This window comes from Protopterus annectens, chromosome 13.part0, assembly GCF_019279795.1.
Source record: "Protopterus annectens isolate FY-2018-M chromosome 13.part0, PAN1.0, whole genome shotgun sequence".
In the NCBI taxonomy this organism is placed as follows: Eukaryota; Metazoa; Chordata; order Ceratodontiformes; family Protopteridae; genus Protopterus; species Protopterus annectens.
In genome coordinates, this window is record NC_056747.1 from 1,157,702,183 (window position 1) to 1,157,722,591 (window position 20,409).

General features: G+C 38.6%; 1 protein-coding gene across 2 annotated transcripts in view; it reads right to left on the reverse strand.

The window, feature by feature from the left end:
* Positions 1-20,409, reverse strand: part of MPP2 (MAGUK p55 scaffold protein 2) — a 1,397,885-nt gene that overhangs the window by 1,009,525 nt on the left and 367,951 nt on the right. Inside the window, exon 1 of one of the 2 annotated variants that reach the window (XM_044055154.1) lies at positions 14,282-14,538. The exons of the other annotated variant lie outside the window; for it this stretch is intronic. Coding sequence (XP_043911089.1) covers positions 14,282-14,360 — 79 coding nt within the window. The 5' untranslated portion in view covers positions 14,361-14,538. Of the gene's footprint in view, positions 1-14,281; positions 14,539-20,409 lie in introns of those variants that run through there. 2 annotated transcript variants of the gene reach the window in all.

Below are 20,409 nucleotides of genomic sequence, written 5' to 3' on the forward strand. Positions count from 1 at the left end.
TACTTGGATAATGTGTGTAGACCAGGATGTCCCTAGTTTTAGAAATATGTCTCATTTTTCACATTTGATTAACCTCACATAATTTTCTGATTCCCTTTTATCATGTGTGTTTGAAACTGTCTACTGCACAGAAAACCACACTACAAGACTAACAGAAGAGTGGTATCTAAACACATTATTATACAGTCAGTTTGATAATATGATTATATTTTTCCATCATTTTTTTCAATTTCTGTTTTTGAATGTACTGGTGAGTAGTATTTACATTTCGACTGAAAGCAGGAAGAGTTATGTTGTTATTTGGTATTCAAAGTTTATGCTAATTAAACGCACAGATTCTTTGCTTGATGTTCCTACTTTTCAATGGCCTTTTCTTTATTTTCAATTAGTGCAGTTTGAGAGTTATACATCCAAGTCTTGGTTAAGGTAAAGTGGGTGTTGTTGGAATTTAAGTAGTGCTCCATGAGGTACAACTCTTGAACTGGTGTTTCCAAGTGAAAATCACTGCACAAATGCTTTCTATTCACATAGCAGCAGTAATTCAAAGTTTTGGGACTCTTCAATTTCCTCTACATTTGAGTCACCATGCAGTTTTCTGCAATCATGAAGTTAATATATTTAAGTAAGGTAGATGAAGTCAACAATTGGTGAGCGAGGACTTGCACTCTGCAGAAAACACTTTTTTTGTTTGATTATAGATTTGACCGGCTTTTTTGTCCAGCTGCAATGATCCCCTGTCCATCTTTTCAGTGGGCAGTCCTAATTTAGGCAGATGTGTCTTGTGGAAAAACAAGAAAACATGGCTTGTATCTTGATATTCTGGGAGACTTTCACAGTAGAACTATCCAAAATCGTGCCAAAGAACCAAATATTTTGCATATGATGTGAAAGTTGATTTCATCAGACTCATTCAGTTCTTAGAACTATGAACAGCTATTTTGTCACAGGCAAGAGGTACATCAGTTGTGTAACAAACCAAGTTAGAACAAAGCAGTCATGCTGCTATGAATAATGGCACTTTTATAATGTTAAGTAAAAAAATACACTTACTTATTTGGTTAAACAATAACTCTTGTTTGGGTGATCACCAAAAAGAAGACTGGAGATGAAACAGTCACATATGTAACACCAGAAATTTTCTTGGGGACTAGATGTGGGTCCCACTTATCTAATAACCTCCCACCCCCCACGTACAGAAACAAACACACATTCCTTTTACGGATGGCCTTATGCATCTCCCAAACATTTTGAATTTTGTTGCCAATTTTGACTTTACATCTTCAGGAAGTATGTTTTAATTGTCCACTATGCTTTTTCTGACATAATTCCCTTACATCTGCCATACACTGTCCATATTGTAGCACATTTCCCCCCAACAATGACTTCTTGTTCTCACATTTTTTTTTCTTGCTTTGTAAGACACTACTGATTTGGACTCTACAGATTCCAATAAAGTACTTCAACTTCTCTTATGTACCCTTCTGCCTCCTTCCCTTAACAGTGTAAAGGATGTCTATGGCTTCAACCACATGGCTTTCTAATTTTATGTATAGTAACTGCAGACCTGCATAATAAGCCAGCTTTGTTACTTGTTTTCATGGCCACTAATTTATATCACGAGGTAAAATGGGCAGCTTATAGTCCACATGCTCTAAAATGCAGCTCTGACATCGTGCCATGTACAAGGTAGTTTAAAGTTCTAACCATTTAGCTAGAAGTATACATCCTTTTCCCAAATTAGTCCATCACTCTGGATTCCTTAAGATGACAAAATCAAGTAACTGGAGAAATTTCCTTTTGTAAATGGTACTGAAAGGGAAAACGTTGCTGGTGCTGTCCTAAAAGTTATCTACAAGTCATATCTGGAGGGAACTGCTGCATATCTTTATATCAACCTTTTTCTGGATCAGGAGTCACATATACAGCATTAGTGAAGTCTTGAAAGGATTCCATTAAACATAGGACTACCCAAGGTGGAACTTTTTTCTAATACCTCCTTTTAAGACAATAAACACCTTTGGACCATTGCTCACTCTTATTAAACTAAACTTTCCCAAGATACACCTTGAAAGAGACAATGAGAAGACTGCTGCAGATGTCTTTCAGTGTCCAACCCAAGACAATCAGTCAGTTTATTTTAAACAGAACTTCTCACCAGAAGATATTACTGGGGAGGAACCCTCTCTTTCTTTACAAGAGAAAGAGTGGACTTGGTAGATAAGCCGGAAAGCCAGGACCAATGTTGCAATGAACATTTTGTTGAATAGTCAGTTTGGTCCGCACAACTGTGCATGTTACTAGGCCTGTATACTTTCCTGAAGTACCCTGAAATATTGTTCTGTGAAGAGGTGACAGGTAAACATTGAAGCCCTGACCTGCGCTGATACCTGTCAAATACACTGATGAAGATCAAGGCAGCAGTGAAAAAGCAAGGCCCCCAATAATCATTTTATAACATGATCAACTCATATAAAAAGGCTTTTTTATGGAAAGAGTTATTTTTCTGAGGACAAGTGTGGACTCAGATTACTGTAATAGTGGGTGCTCTCTTAGCACTGTAAGCTGCAGGGAGCTGTTCACTATTGAAGGGGACTGACCGTACTTCTGTTTGCACTTTTTTCAGAATCTATGATACAAAGGTAATGAGTGCTCTGAATCTTTTTGAAGTAGCCTTGTTTAAACATTTTCTTTCCTCTTAGAGTATGCTTCTTAAGTTTTTCAGACATGTTAGTAAAACCTGCCTTAGAATGTTTCTTGAGCTTTTGTTATTTTCTAGATTGCACAAAAACTCCCATACTCATTTCAAATCCGAATTCACCTTAACCACATGCACGTTTTCCAAATCTTGGACTGAGAAAGGAACATTCAGTGTTTCAATAAGATGAACATTCAGCAGACTGAATGGCACACAGACACACACATACAAGAGTGAGTGAGTGTGTGTGTGTGTGTGTGTGTGTGTGTGTGTGTGTGTGTGTGTGTGTGTGTGTGTGTGTGTGTGTGTGTAGTAAAAAGAATGTACTGATTATTTTCCAGAATCAGAAAAAAAATATAGGGGGAATACAATCAGGTCACCCATTGTAACCATGTTGCTAAGTTACTATATGAGACAAAGTTGTCAAGAAATTCACTTCAAGAGTAAAATGTAGAGAAGCTCGAGGTAGTTTTGACATCCATTGTAAGTCTTCTTTCTCCTTTGTTCTACTAAAGGGATTCGTTGACATCAGTTTCATCACTGCATGTTGCTTTCGCATCACAAATAACTTGTTAAATGGAATACTGTCGTTTTTACTTGAATGATTAGGCTTGCAGCTCTTCTTACTCTCTCTGAAGCAGAAACGCAGGAATTAAAATGGAAAACTGAAGCAGAAACGCAGGAATTAAAATGGAAAACTGAAGCAGAAACGCAGGAATTAAAATGGAAAACTGAAGCAGAAACGCAGGAATTAAAATGGAAAACTGAAGCAGAAACGCAGGAATTAAATTGGAAAACTGAAGCAGAAACGCAGGAATTAAAATGGAAAACTAACCAAGTTTATACTGGTTTCTTTTCATTTAATGTCTTTTCAAGTGCTCTTATTTTTGAAGAGAACACCAGTTTTAGTCTTGTTTATGCTGGGTCTATTTTCATTCAAAGTTTTTTTTTTTTTTGTGATTATTATTATTATTTGGCAAATGGACCTCAGTGTTTTTGTTTTTAAACTTGAAATAAAAATGTTAAATTAAATTCAAACATGTTTGATTAGTGTAAACATAAACAACAATGTATTTAGGAATCTGAAAAGTATTTTTTGGTAAGAGGGCAGAGGATGGTCAAGTAAAAAATATTACTGTGGCTATCTGGCCTTGGTCTATTACTCTGGCGAGAGACCCATTTAAACATGGTCAGAGTCTGAAATCCATGCAAACAACAAATAGTATAAAATTATTTCCTCACAGTAAAACAGCACATTTGAATATAAAAACTGGAATGACTGACAAAACTACTCATCGATATAACACACACACACACACACACACACACACACACACACACACACACACACACACACACACACACACACACACAAAACTAAAGGTTTTAGAACAGTAAGAAAATATAGATGACCTCTGATAGTGTTGCCTGTAAATGGAGACTATGCTAATGCATGCACGCTAAAGGAGCAGCAATGTATGACAGGTTAATTCTCACACACTTGACAGTCAAATGCTAGAAGGAAAATATTGGATAGTGATTGGCATTACTGAGTAACAGCCTGTTTCTTAGACTGTTACTATAGTCTTCTCTGGAGTAAATGCGATCTCTTAGCATCGGATCAGAAAACGTTGTTTTAGACATGGCTATAAATACAGATTATACATATCAGTGGTTTAAAAGTAAAACTTTTATTAGTTCTTTGTGATCAAGTTAGCTGATACCATTTAGGAGTTCCATAAAATAAACCGATGTGTACACTGATTGCATTTTTAACAAAATATTTCGCAATGTTTCACAGGTAGTCCTACTGCTCAGTGAATCTAAATTAATCAAAACCACACTGTTTGAACTTAATTTAACAGCTGAGAGCACTGTGAAGAGGAATTTGCCATGAGGTCACAGTTCACTTTCTTTAGTGGTTAAGGTTAACTTCTGAATTAGCATGTAATAGTAGGGGTGTGTGATGGCACAGCCCTACCTTTTCAATGTTTGACCCTCATCTGACCCTGAAGTGATGGCCCTAATGTCAGTTGATCAGCTTTACTTCAATTTTGTTTGATAAATAAAGGTCTGGTTAGTTCACACTGGCTTGCCAAATTGTATGACATTCTCTTACACTTCATTAAATTCATTAATGTGCACATTATTTTAGACTTTGGCCACCTTTTGATCCAAATAAGGCATTAAAAAATGCAGCTCTACAAAGATGACTGCTATATTTTGTTCTCCTGCTAACTGGATAAAAATACGTTTTCTCGACCCAAGATATATTTTCAGCCATGACCAGGGCACATAGTATAATTTAAATGTATCAATCGTGAGAAGCAGACTAGTAAAATTCAGCAAAAGTGAAGCACACCAGCTAGTTAATCAATCAAGAAACAAAGCATCAGGCCTAAAAATACTAATCCTAAAATTGTGAACATTAAGAAGGAAAAACAAAAGAAAACAGCCCCCACCCCCACCCCAAGGCAGGCTGTGTCCCACATACCGGTTAGCTTACAATTACAATACAGACAAAATGTGTACCTAAACTTATTTGACCAAATAATGCCAACTAAATGTTTTGATAAAAGCCAGCTCTTATAAATGTTTTGCCTCCAAAAGTCAAGTAATAGGACTGCAAAACTAGCAGTGTACAGTATTCCCCTCATAAAAATAAAATTTGTAAGTAAAATCCAGTTTTTAGAGGAAGACTAATATATACTGCATACTAATAAAGGACTGGTCCTAAAAAAACTAAGAAACTAGTACATTTCAGTTGGTTTCTCAACCACAGACTTCATGACCTCAGAGAGCAAAGAATACCAGACGGCATAGAACTAGCGGTATCGTCCTTCTAACTTTATCATAGTGCTGCATGAAAACTGCTCAGAAGCCAAAATTAAAATCTGCTGGGATTGCAGCTATGGACTACAGCATGCCTGATTTATCCCCTTCGTCCTTCCTGGGATGATGACCTTGCTGAGAAAGAGGGGTTTGCACCTTCCTGTGACACAGTTATGTAATCTGGAGCTTTATGATTTTGCTGGGATCACACTTGGCAAGCTGATCTAAGAAGACATCAAAGTGTAATCCACAAATCCAACCTAAATTATGTTTCATTCAAAGAATCAGAGAACCTGTACAAGGTACCCACCTGCCATACCTCTCAACTGTCCAGATTTTTCCTCTTATTTTGGTCTGTCCCTCATAAAATTTATGGTTTTCTGGCAAATCTTTGAGGACTGAATCATTAAATAATACTAAATAATGGCACATATTTGAGTTTCAGACTTCATATCCTTCAGAAAATATATAGTAATGCAAAAAATTGGTCATTCTAGCAACTTTCTAAGTTTATAGGAGAAATATTTTAAATATGTCCTGAGTTTTGGGCCTTTGTCCCCTAATTATTTCTGCCTTTGCACAGATTTCTTGCACTGAGAGGTTCAGAGGTATGCCACCCTCAGATGTTGCCCAGAAAATAGGCCTCTGCAGCATCTGCAGGTGGATAACTGCTTGCTTGATGACTCACATAGCCTATGTGGGCTTAGACTGAAAAAGGTGCAGAGAGCTACATTCTCAGATCATTGTTCAAAACACAAAGGGTGGATTCAGTGTTGTGACAGACTTTCACTTCAATGTGCTGCAGAATGAAAAGTACCAGCTAGATATACATGTACACCCATGAAAAGTACCAGCTACATATACATGTACACCCATGAAAAGTACCAGCTAGATATACATGTACACCCATGAAAAGTACCAGCTACATATACATGTACACACATGAAAAGTACCAGCTAGATATACATGTACACCCATTTGCTTTGAAACTAGGTCTCTTGTTCATAGGTAATCTAGCTCCTCCTTCAGAGCTGTCCTTCATATAAGGCCCCATGAAATATAGGAATACTCATAAGTCTGCAGCTAGGTGTCATATACATAGTGATTGTATCAGTAGATAAGGGAGTTAAACTGATGCAACTATAAAATGCAGAAAAAAAACTTTGTCTCTTTTTGGGTATATGCACCTTACAACTATTTGAAATACTTCATCTTCTTGGAGATCATGTGAGCAATTTCTGATAGAAACAAATATCACCTAAAATATATACATTAGCCAAACCCATCATAACTGCATCTTTGGGCATACAGGAACTTCCACAATGACATGCATAGTTCCACATTTGCACACATTTTCAGAGCAACAGCACATATGTCACATAGTGGACATATATCCATGTCCCTTTTCAACTTGCCATCACACCAAACCACTGCTGTCAGCCAGTAATGATGTGAGTCAAGCTGCCATCACTTTCCCAGGTTAGCTGAGCCAAAATCAGCTGTTCAAAAGTATCCCTTTCTGCCTGGCCCTCCAGTAGCTAAACTATTAATCAATCCTGGGTCATGGGACCTGACTGAGGGGATTGGGAGACTGAAGCAGTAAACAGGCTGGGTAGTGGTTATGAAGTGAGAGGACAGTCACATGACAAATCTTTTAATTTACCAATTGATCTATTTCCAGGTAAGTCTAAACTGATGAGAATGCAGGTATAAGGGGCAGAAATGAGTTCCTTTCCCAGAATTGCTGGCTGCAGTCTGTGTACCGATGACTCCATCAATCTAAGGATCTCAGAGCACAGCCAATGCCTTTACAGTTCAGAGGCATCAAAGGAGGTGGTTCGAATATCTTTCAAGGATGGCTCTGAGGAAATTCTAATGGAAGTGTACCAGTCATGACCAACTGGGTAGAGACCCTCAGGTAAACTCAAGACATACTGCAGAAATTATATTTCAGCTTGCCAAAAAATTACTTGGATTCTCTCACGGTGCCCTAGAAACAGTGTGTATGTGAGGGTCTCCCTTCTCAGCTTGCTACCATAGTGAACCTCATTAGACAAGGAGTAAAAAAAAATGAATGAAATGGCATAACATGGCTTTAATGTGACTTTGGGGGGACTACAACTTGTCAATGTCACAAAAATCACTTTAATAATGTCATTCTGTTACTTTGCTGTAAGATCTCTTCCTTATGCTGTACAGAAAGACTTTGCCCCTGATCTTAGCCTATCACGTATTTGTCAAAGCCTCAGCATCTGGGAACATTACACAGACTTTTCAAACATCAGCCCTTTTCACTTGTGTGATGCAAACCTCGCCCAACATGCTATGAACAGAGATATGTAGTTTTAAATAAATTGTCATGATACATATCATGTTTTAACTTAACTACTGTTGCCTAGCAACCTTGTAGCACATATACACTCAGGTGTACAACTACTAAATATAATGAAAGCCGTGATGCTCCTGTGTAAAAAATGTGAGCAGTTTGCGAGAAAACAACACCGGCTGTTGTTACTGCTTCACACACTCTGAAAACCTGTGTAAATGCTGCTAAATATACCCACTGAAACTGCAACTTTAAAGCAGTAACAAAGCAGTTTTTTTAGTAAAGTTCTCAAGAGGTGAGCCTTTGGAGAACTTTACTAAAAAACTGCTTTGTTACTGCTTTAAAGTTATTTATTAAAATTTGGTAACCAGGGTACAGCACTCATAATAAATCACCAATTGTAGTTTTAGCCCTGGAATTTAGAAAAAAACATCTAGATGCAGGAAATACTGTGAGTGTGAGTTTGACAGTCAGGCCTCAGATTCTGCGGTACCTACAGTTTACTGGCTCAGTTAAGGCTTAAAAGGAAATATCACAAATAGGGCAAATTTTATTTGATGACTTGACTATATCCTACAAATCATTTTGCTGCATATTAAAACTTCTATATATTTAAGGGTAAACACCTGTTTTTTTTCAGCAAAGCTAGCATTGTTTCAACACCTGCTTTAACTGCACATTTCTAGTGCAAAGTTGGCCGCACACCCTTAATACTCAACCACATGCAATGCACACATACAGAATTCAAACAGCAAGTCATGCAAAACAGCACTTACATCCATAACCACCTTCATCCTGGTGGTTAAGTTCAAGAAGGCTGAGAAAAGTTCTGTGTTGTGGTGCTAATAATTTCTCTGATTCTTCCCATATGTAGGAAGTGCTGGACAGCGTTGGGCCATCTCATGTCAGTGATGACTCTTACTTCCCTTTGATCGGGATCAGGTGACTGAATGGAACTTTCAGGCATTTTTAATAACAACTTTCCCCAATGTTTGCTGACCTCAGAATTAACTACAATTAAGCAAGGGTAGAGGGTTTAGGGAAGGAGTCTTCCTGCACAAGTGCTATGGATGTGGTCTTGTTACTTTCTGAAAATTCCATTCAAATGGATTGAAAAGACTTACTGAAAAAATCACCAAATTGTGCTTATTGTTATCCCCTGGTATGTGACATGCTATCTGTGCTTCATGTATTTGTGTGTACTACTACACTACACTACACACACACACACACACACACACACACACACACACACACACACACACACACACACACACACACACCATACTGGAAATCTGGGGGCATACTCTTCAATAACCAAGGCCCTCTAAAAAAAACACTTGGGTATCTAGTTGTATCAGCCACTCCATTTCCAACATCATGTCAAAGTGAGAACATCCAAAGTCAACACATATTGTTACAGAAAAAGAAAATCTCACATTTTCTCTCTCCAGAAGAGAGATCTGTTTTAGGAAAAAATATTTCCTTACTCAGCTGTGATATGGGCTCTCCTTAATTGTATCAGTCAGCAAAAAGAACCTTGTGTCTTTATACTTTACAGCCCCCAACATATGCAGCTTCATCACTTTTGCCCCAGTTGTGAACATCACTGTGTAGAACTGAAGAAAAAGCCAAACAGCTGCTGATCATACAATGACCTAAACTAACTGTAGACTTGCTGACCCCTAAGCTACTAATTCAAGCCTCCCTTCTCCCGTGCCTGCAGACTGACCGATGTACCAAAAGCTTACACTCATTTTGCATCTATCTCCCTTAGTTGTTGGCCTCTCAACTTTAAACCCCCTCCCAAACCAGACTTCACCACACCAATCACAGCTGCCCTTCCATAGTTTCCCAAATCTTGGAATCTCTTCATAACCAAATTAAAGGAAATAAATCATTCTCAAAACTCAGAGTTAACCTTAGGAAGGCTTTATTTCAGGAGGCATCATGTAATTGCTTCCCAAAATTACTTACACCTTCAGACCTCATCTTATTACTCCACTTTATCACTATGTCTTCCCACACACATTAATCCTGCCTCTTTTCTCCTTATTCCCATCATATCCTCTCGCCTTCCCTCCCCCGTAGCCCCCCAGCAGTCTTACAGTCTACCCCCCCTTCCCATTAGGCTTTCCTTCCTCTTTTCCCGGAGATATACGTTAATGCCTTCATTCTGATCTATGCTCAAAATGAACTTACTACATTATAAGCCAAGAGTCTGAATGTGCTTTTACCCTGACTGCTACACAACAGAATTGTGAAGTTGTTTTGTTTTTATTGTCGCACCACCAGAATATTGTAAATGTTCCTTAGTTAGTAACGAGCATCTTTTATTTTGCTGACCAACTGTAAATACCTTTGTTGTAACCAACTAGCACATTTGGGATGTTTTGTATTCTCAGCTAATCTGGAAACCATGCAGACATGACCAGTGCTCTATTTCCCGTTAACAAATTGTAGATAAACAAACATTGTGCATGTGTTAGGATGCCACAGTGTGTGTGTGTGTGTGTGTGTGTGTGTGTGTGTGTGTGTGTGTGTGTGTGTGTGTGTGTGTGTGTGTATGCATGTGTCTGTGTCTGTTTATATATATATACGCACACATTTGTATGTCTGCGTGTTAGCATAAGACAGCAGCATGTCTGGTGTGTAAGTGTCACTGTGGCATTCTGTTTCAATGTGTATCATGGGGATTCCAGCTAAAAAAAACAGTAAATAAACCAGAGATAGTCTGTATCAATAAACTATACACCAGTAAAAAATTGTACACAAGCACACATATACGCAGAGATAAATCCATACATTCTGTTTCTATCACTAATACCATTACAGTACCACAAAGACCAGTCATAGGCTGCATGCAAAGGAGTGGTCCTACTTGTATTTTCAATTGTTTACATTTCATGTGGCATCTGAATTCCCAGTTGTATGACAAATGCCTATAGTGGTATTTGCAGTTGCCATTCTGTGTAATAGTAGCTTTCCTTAGTCCATATCAAAGCAACTCATATTCATCACATCACCAAGGTTATTTCTCTCAAAACATCCTTGAAAGAGCCTATATGCAAAGAATATTTCCATCACTCTCCTCTTGTCTTAGCATTTACTTTATATACCTTTACACTCCCATATCCATCTTCAATTAGACTAACTAACCTCCATGGGAATTGTAGTATACTACAATCTACACCTTCGTATTCTTTAACTATTTCTTTTTTGATAAATATGCTTTTCTAATCTCACCATTTGTGCATAAACAATATTCATATCTCTTGTTACCATATCTGTATTATGTAAAACAGTTCTAAAATCTATGCTACAATTCCATGTAACAATATTTGGTGTTAGTTGTACTATTGAAAAATGTAGAATCTCATTTAACAATGTATAAAACAATTCTGTTTCTCTCTGTTTATGCTATAAATGTATGTACAAATAGTGATTCTGTGGTGCTTTTCTTCCTGGACCTCCACTATAAATTGGCTTTCCCAGGAAACAAAAAACAAATAAAATAAATACAATTATCACACCTCTTAACTTCTTTACTCAAGAATTATGGATAAAGCTAAATATAAGTTGGGGACAAATGCCCAAAAATCAAGGACACTTTTTAAATATTACTCTAATTTATTTAAAAAGCTAATAGAACAACATATTTGGAATCAGCATGCATTTTTTGAACATTAACATGAAACTCTTAATCATTACTGATTGACTGTAGTCCTCAGTGAGTTATCAGAAAATCAAAACATTTTACAAGGGGACATGGCAAAAATATGAGGCAGAATTAGGGATAGCTTAGAATAATAATTAAAATTGCAATAAGGACAACATTATTAGCCTCTAGCAGATTTGGGTTTGCTTTTAACATATATCTTTTTGAAATTGCATAAATTGTCACCATTTAACCAGTCTGACGATATTTAACCACAACAGGAGTGAGATAACTCAATATATGGTACTCAAGCATTTGATTAAAATGCTAGGTGGTCGACATCTGTTTAATTGATCATATTTGGCAGACACATACAGCTGGCCAACAGGTGTCATACATCGACAATTCCCAGGTAGGGGAATATTTCCTTTCTCCAGGGACTGTGCAATTTCAAAGTTAGTGTATAAAATTAGCAGGTGCGTGGTGTGTGCTTTGGGGCCTGCCCCCCTGCAAAAAATGTTTTTTTTTTTGTTTGCATGCTGCAAGGAATTTCCTCATGCATGCACAGTTGCTTGTTGACATTTGAGTTGTCTACCGTTTGTGGTCAGCATTCTCATCTACGTTGTTGATGTGTCTACCAAAGTAAGTAACTCCATAAATAAATATATATAAATATATATATATATATATATATATATATATATATATATATATATAGAGAGAGAGAGAGGCCCTGAACAAACACACACACACACACACACACACACACACACACACACACACACACACACACACACACACACATACACACACACACACACACACACACACACACACACACACACACACACAGCCTCAATTTTGCGGATTTCCAGCTCAAAACCGAACAGACATGTTAGTCATGAAACAAATCTATCTACAAAAAAATCTTACCACATTAATTTAACATGTGGCATTAAGCAAATGACTTATGGTATCCCTAAAACCATTCCAAGCCACCTCCAAGTTCTCCCACAACATGGATATAAAACTTTCATTCTCTGATGGTCTGTGGAAGAAAAGAGGAAGTGAGACGACTGCAGCTTAACATGGGAATCTTATGATGAAACAGAGGCATGGAGAAGGACCTCAGAACAGAGGTCACAAGCAAAAGTTACAAAGCAGAAACTTTCTTGTCTGATAAAGAACAGATCCTCCTTCAGAAAAGTTATTTCCACATTTCCACAGACAATAAGATGGAGTACTCAAAAGTAAGATTAATGTTATTCAAAAGGAAAGTGATGAAAACACTTGCTGGTCTTAAAGGGAAAATAGCAGTTCAGTCTGTTTGTACCTGAATGGTTAAACAGAGAAAAAGGTAACGTTAATTATGCAATGAGGTCACCCCAGAGAAGATAAGCGTGTTCAGACTAAATAGATGGGATGACATGAGAGATAAATATAGATGCCATTCAAAGAAAAGAAGGAAAAAAAAGTGACAATCCCTGGAAAAGAAATCATTAATATATCTATCTATATATTAATATATCCTTTTTTTTTTGGCGATAGTAGATAATATCCCTAACGCACAACTACAGGACCCATGGTTCAGTCATCACCTCCTGTTATACTCCTGTGTGGAGTTTGCACCTTTTTCTCATGCCTGCATGGATTTTATGCAGGGACACTAGTTTCCTCCCATTTTGCATCTAGCCTTGCCATTGTGGCTTAGGCTGCAGCTGAAAAGGGTCCTAGACAGCCTAGCTTAAGAAATGAATACATGCCTGCTGTCAGAAGGCACTCCGGGCACTACAGTGAGTAACAGACTCCCTCAACTGCACAGTATCGTACAAGCCCTCTGTGGAAACCAAATCTAGTGCCTTTTGAAAGTTCTAAGTTTAGGCTCATTCACAATATGGCATTCAGACTGCTAGATGATTGTGTCATACGACAAGAGGGAATAACAAAAGATTACGCTGAGTTTGAATCGTTATAACAAAAGATTACTCTGCGTTTGAATCGTTTTATGTCGAAAGGAAAAGGACAACATGCTATGGATCAAGGAATGCTATTTAAGAGTGACAAATCTAAAACATGACCTGAACTATGTGCAGGGAAAAGAAACAGGTTCACATAAATACATTCAACATTTTCAGACCGAAACCACACAAACAATATTCAAACTTCATGCATCACATGGAATATCATAATATCTCAAAAGACATGCAGTCTGTAACCATTAGATTTTAATGTCCTATGTGATACATTCTTGAAAGACACATGTACCACCTGAAAAAGTAAACAAGGACAGAGGCAAGCAAACAATCAAATATACAGAGATGGGGGACAACAATAGAGAGGTGTGCAGTCAGCTAAGACATGCTGTAACAGACACATACGGAAATAAATACCTTAAAGGTACTGAAGAGGTGGATCGATGCTGTTGCCACAAGATCTCTGTCAATGGAAGACACAGCAGGAATAACCCCTGTAAAATGTGCAGAGGCTTTGGGAAAATGCAAATGCAAACTGCAAATACTGTGAATAAGAAAGCCACTTCACCAACCAACTGAAGTGATGACGAGTTTAATACAACAGTACGTTTTTTGCCACTTTTTTTTTTTCTAAGCAAAAGTGTCAACCAATTTAAAGTGATATTTAGCTGTGACTGCATCCATAGCTCTCTCACATTCTCTCTCTCTTTTCTGTCTCTTTCTCTCTTGAAAAATTCCAATTAATGCAAAAAACACAGGCTAACAGGATACAGACTGTTCAGGCAGAAAATCCATACCTTCCCTCTGAAGCTCTGACTCGTCCAAGGAATTCAGCGAGCCCTTAACAGAAGCTCTGCTCTCAGGGCTATTGCTCATGACAGCACACCCTGCAGAAAGATCGCCTTTCTATTCTGCTCTTCAAAAAGAGGGGATTAAAAATACAATTAGGGTACTGTTTGCCTCCTTAAAGATCCTTGACATCTTAGAAATATAAAAGCCACTTTGAGGGACATCAATAGACATCAAACCTGATAAGATTTATTGTCATCCAAGTGTAATGAGAGCAAGGTGTGGCTGCAGCTCCTCCCCTCTTCCATACGCTTTGGAAGCTTGCGACCAATAACAACCAGGCAAGTTCTCCCCCAATTACCTTCAGGATGAGTCCCAATTGGCTTAAGGCTGAGTGTCAGGAGGGAATAAGAAATCTGCAGCAACATTTAAACATTCTAGGCAGTGTCACAGAAGGGAGTAGTACAGCAGAGTCTCGATAACTAATCATCTTGGGGGGAAAATAAACAACGAAGACAACAATAAAAAAAATTCCTGTTAGTCAGGTATTTTGCTAAGGACTGCCAGTGATAAAGGCAGATGGAATGTTGTCTTCAATACAGCGAGAGTTAAAGGAGATGGTTAGGTGGGGGGCTATAAATAACTTCTTAGACTACAACAACCATACAGACACACACACACACACACACACACACACACACACACACACACACACACACACACACAAAGTTACTTTTGTACCACATGCATCCTCAGCTGTTCAGATGCATTCTAATTCCTAAGCCCCATGTTTACAGTTCCAAATGCAGAGATCTGTATTCCCTCTACTGCCTCCTGTGTAGTACTGTCTGCACACATTTTTCCTTCCTTTTAACCACTGAGGTGAAAATACTACACACCTCACTTTTAATTGAGAAGAATGAATCAGAGTTCCATAATACAACTTCCATGCCTAACAGAAACAATGCAGCACTGGGAAGGAGAGAAAAAACTGTGGAGCATTTTATCTCAAACCTTAACTCAAAATCACAAGTAGTACTATAAGAACTTTACAGATGTGCTGTGGTAAATTCAGAAGAAATATGCAAGCAATTTAGTACCCTAAATGTTAATTTTCACATTGCTCAAAAAGGAATACTGTGCCCATCATAAAAATACCCTACTTCTGGTTAAAAACAAAAATCATGGCCAACATTCATTTGTTTAATGGCACACCAAAACATAAGTCTGTATGTCTCAATAATAATAATTGGATATAGGTGATGCTGTAACTCTGAGATTTATAGAAGTTGCAGCACCATCACTGCAACATATTAAAACAAGATGAATGGAGACTTGTGCCTTACTGTGTGATGCATCAGACTACAGCATAAACGAATTTTACTGAGTATTTTGTTCTATTGTAAGGCTCCTACCAGTGATGCATAAAGCAGAAGGCAGCACAGTTCAGCAGCCAGACGTGCGTCATATTTTTATTATGGACACTATGACAGCAGTGTCGCCACTTTTCTACACCATTACACCACAATACATCTTGCACATTCTTGGCAGTTTAAATGTGGCACAACGGACTTCCATTTAATATACTTTGAAACATCGAATTGCACAAATGTCAAATGGCTAAACATCAATCACAAAAGATCAAAAACCAAAACACTGAAAAAACGAAACATGTTTTCTTGCATGGACAAGCCCCCCCCCCCCTCCATGCGAGGGGACCCCTGCAAGTTATAAATATCAACTCTGAGATCCCTCTACAGTGGGGAAAGGCAAATTCCCTGATCTCCACTATTCACAATATCATACAAACTTACTGCTGGCAGAAACAATCAAATAAGTTTCAATCATTTTTGCTGGCGTAAAAAGTTTCAACATTATGAACGTTTTATATTTGTGATTTCCCTTCCATGTCATGTCACTAATTCTTAATGCAGGGCTGTGCTATGTGACCAGGGAGGTAACAATTTGAAATGCCAGGATCAGCTATAACATGTCTCATAGTGTACAGACTGAATGGGTGAAAAATGGACTTATGTATACTAATTTCACAATGACCATTTCTCGGAATATTCCCTTTCCTCTGAAGTATGGCAATCATGCAGTTAGTATATATAAGTTCAGGGGATTTAGGGATGTGAGGAGGACTTGCCCCCCTGCAAAAAAGAAGTTTAAAGGAGAAGAGCAATGCTAGAGATTCCCTCTTTCTGCATTTTCGTTTTTTTTTCAGCGTGGTGGCAATTCTCCATTTTGAGCGCCGACATTTCAGCACAGAGCCAACCAGGGATTACACACAAATTCCTGCCCATGTCTCTATGCAACCTATACTTCCAGTAAAAAAAAGCAAAACCTTTTACCTACCACCTGGTAGATGGTAGGGAGTTTTGTGGCAGAGATCTGTTATTATACACTATGCACAGCAGTAAGACAAGTGCACAGATTTAGGACGCACAGGCCACGCACACAGGATGCACAGGCCAAGCACACAGGATGCATAGGCCATGCGCACAGGATGCACAGGCCTCCCACAAAGGATGCACCGGCCACGCACACAGGATGCACCGGCCACGCACACAGGATGCATGGGCCACGCACACAGGATGCATGGGCCACGCACACAGAATGCACGGGCCATGCACACAGGATGCACAGGCCATGCCCACACGATGCAATGGCCACACATACAGGATCTGTAGGCCACGCACACAGGATGCACGGGCCACCCGCACAGGATGCACATGGATGCACAAGCCACATACATAGGATTCACATGGATGCACAAGCCATCCACATACACTGCACTTCATATCCCAAGGATACTAAGGAGTGTGAATGCAGCCAGTCTGGATAGCTGTCCTTGCTCACCAACATGAATACTTACACAGTCATCAAGACTGTTCTTCTGATGATATGGAAAATCCATCTAGAAGGCTCAGACCAGGGAAATACTGTAAGAAGTAAATGGGTAATATGGAAATAACAGGGACTCATGCAGCAAAGATGACCTAAAAGTGTCACGGGTGGTGGGTTTAGGATACTGAAAACAAAATCTATTTAAGAGTACAGACAGCTTAAGAATGCATTGTGACTATGGCATGTCAGGTTTGCAAAAGTGGGAAATTTTCCAGCTCACACCTTCTGGTACTTAGGACACTTATGAAGCAACTTAAAACAAAATATGAACATCATGTTTTCTAGGGGCAATGCCCCCAGCACCACTCATGCAAGGGACTGTGCCCCTAGTAATTCTACTTATTTTAATCAAATCAGAGATAATGTAGAAAGCTTGAGTCATGTAGGTTATCCCACCTGCACGATGGAAAGGGAGAATATGTCTGTAGTATCCTTCAATGATCACTTTAATATTACTTGATAAATAACTAACTGATTTTTTTGTCCTACTTACTTCTTTTTATGCTGATGCAAACCTTAGGGAGGTAGCTGCAAACTGATGGAGGGATGTGGAGTGCTGGTGCTGAGACAAATTTCCCCACAAAAAATCAAGGTTTGTTGTAACCTGTCACAGTCAAATAAGATAAGGTGCTGGCTGGCTACATCAGACAATTGTTATAGAAACAAATGCAAGCACACACAGCTGAAGCTGAAGTGCATGCATTACAGTCACAGTTGTGTATGCACGGACCCCTCCACCCACCCATACACACAAAACAGGAGTCATGTTCTATATGTTCCTTCAGCTTTCTGACAAGTGATGCTCACTGCTTGGCATGTGATTCCTAGCCACCGTCAATCTGAATGTACTTTTTTTTTTAACTTACCTATAGCTGATTCTGTACCAGTACAGTTTAAAGGGCACCAAATTCTTCCTAAATGTTCTGGTAAGGTTCCTATATTTTCTAATGTGTTACCTTTCTGTTCCTATAATAAAAGAATAATTAGTACAAGTAAGGGGACCCATGGGTGACATCTTGTCTGAAACTGGAGGAAGGTAAGCTTCATGGCATTCAAGGTAATTTCAATCTGCACAAAATATTTCAAGTTTTCTTATGGTGCTTTTATTTACTTTTGGGATGCAACTTGTTCCTGTATCTACTGCTGTTTATTTGTGACCAGATTTACTCACATTTTGTAATAATGGGTGCATTAATCTCAAATCAGTGTAGTCAAGTTCCTTCTCCTGTGAATGCTAAACAGAGGTAACCCAGAAAGATTGAGTCAGGTCTTGTATCCCACCTGTGACCCAGAAGGTAATAGGACTAACAAGAAACCGAGTACAAAGGATTAGTCCGGATAGAATCACTTTAGTGAGCACTCTCTCCGTCTCTGATGCCCTCCCTGTGGGAAGAATAAAGACGCCTTGTTGAAGTTTCAAGTAGTTTATTCAGTTAAGTAGGCTCATCCATCTACCTGCATAACTGAATAAACTGCTTGAACCTTCAACAAGGTCTCCTTCTTTACTCCTTCCACAGAAAGGGCATCAGAGAGACAGTCTACTTGATACGCTAACTAAAGTGATTTTATCAGGACTAATCCTTTGTACTCTGTTTCTTGTTAGTCCTGTCACCTTCTGGGTCACAGGTGGGATACAAGACCTGACTCGAGCTTTCTGGATTATTCTCTGTTCCTTCTTTGACTACTCAGATTTGCAATGTTTGGCTGAAAAGTAGTTTCAATATATTAGTTTGCATGTGGCTTTAGGACATGTCTTTATATGGGTATGTTTTATAAGATTTATATCACCTGCAGATGCAGTACTTGTGTAATTCTGGCAGCCCCAGACTTGGTGTAGGAAGTACCATTTTTAGGGTATTTGCATTTTCTCTAGGGCTATGTGACCACTGAGTCAGTATATTTAATTCAAGGATGCATGGATTTTATGGGGTCTTGCCTACTTTAAAAATATTTTTTTCATGTCTTGGGAAAGCCAGTGATTGTTGAAAGTTGAGTTATTTGCTTCAGCTTTAATGGTTTGTTTTTATTGTATTCACTGTTGCGTGACATCCCCTAGTAAGGCGTTTAGGGGACAACAATGTTGAAGAAAATGAGGGCTCTCCTTTCCAAAAAACACCATGGGATTGACTGAAACAACACTTTCTAAGTAAAGAAGTGGCTTAGTTTGTACTAACCAAACATAAGAACAATCAACAAAAAAACAATTACATATGTGAGAAAGAAAATGTGCTTTGAGGAGGAAAAGAAAGGCAGTAATGTTCACCTTCTTACAAATATGTTAATAAGGCAGTTAGAGCAGAGGATTAAGGGTTTGAACTGCTTTCTGTAGTCCATGGTTTTAATTCCCTCGGTCTTCATTTGCCTACCATGTGACCTTGATCAAGTCACTTAACCAGGCATAGGGTCAACTGGGAATCTGGGCTAGGCTCATCAATGCCTTCTGGACTCATGCCATTAACTACATATTAACCTACATAATGATTTTGTTAAGGGAGGGTTGTGCCATTAATATTAATTAATTAATAATAAATATTAATGCTTAGAATTATAAACTAAAAATGTAACATCTTTCCCTAGACACATTTATTTACTGGGAAAGTCCTACTTGAAACAAAGGCAATTTTCAGCAGTGGCCTGGGGAGAAATGCTCCAGATGCATATCTTTGAATTGTGGGAGGAAACCAAGAGCACCCGGGGGAAGCCCACTCGAATGCAGGGAAGACATGCAGACTCTGCACAGAAGGCACCCCAGCCAAGAATCAAACCAGATAACCTCTTGCTGTGAGGCAACAATGCTACCACTGCACCACTGCACCATCCTTTGGGTCCAACCACCTCAGAATGTGATTTCAGGTAATGTATTTGTAAAATTTTATTTGGCATCAATGTAGAGTGCTACTATGATCTGTTTAACTCTATATAATTCTTGCCTAGTTTGGACCATTCCATCTTGATCTCACTTATTTATGGTAAACAGATATGCCAAGCAAACTCTAAGTCTGTTTATTGAAAAGCACTCTCTCGGGGGCTGTTGCTGAGCTGCAGGGCCTTATTTGTAAACAAAAATATTTATTCTTATAAAAGCACTGGCTGAACATAGTCTCAAACCTGTTACCAAACCGACCCATTCATCTCCCTTTTGTTTTTCTTTTGTGGGGCAAAACAACAGGCAGAAAATGTCTTTCTTGTCCTGATGTGCATCTCCAGCTTAGAATCTACTTGAGGA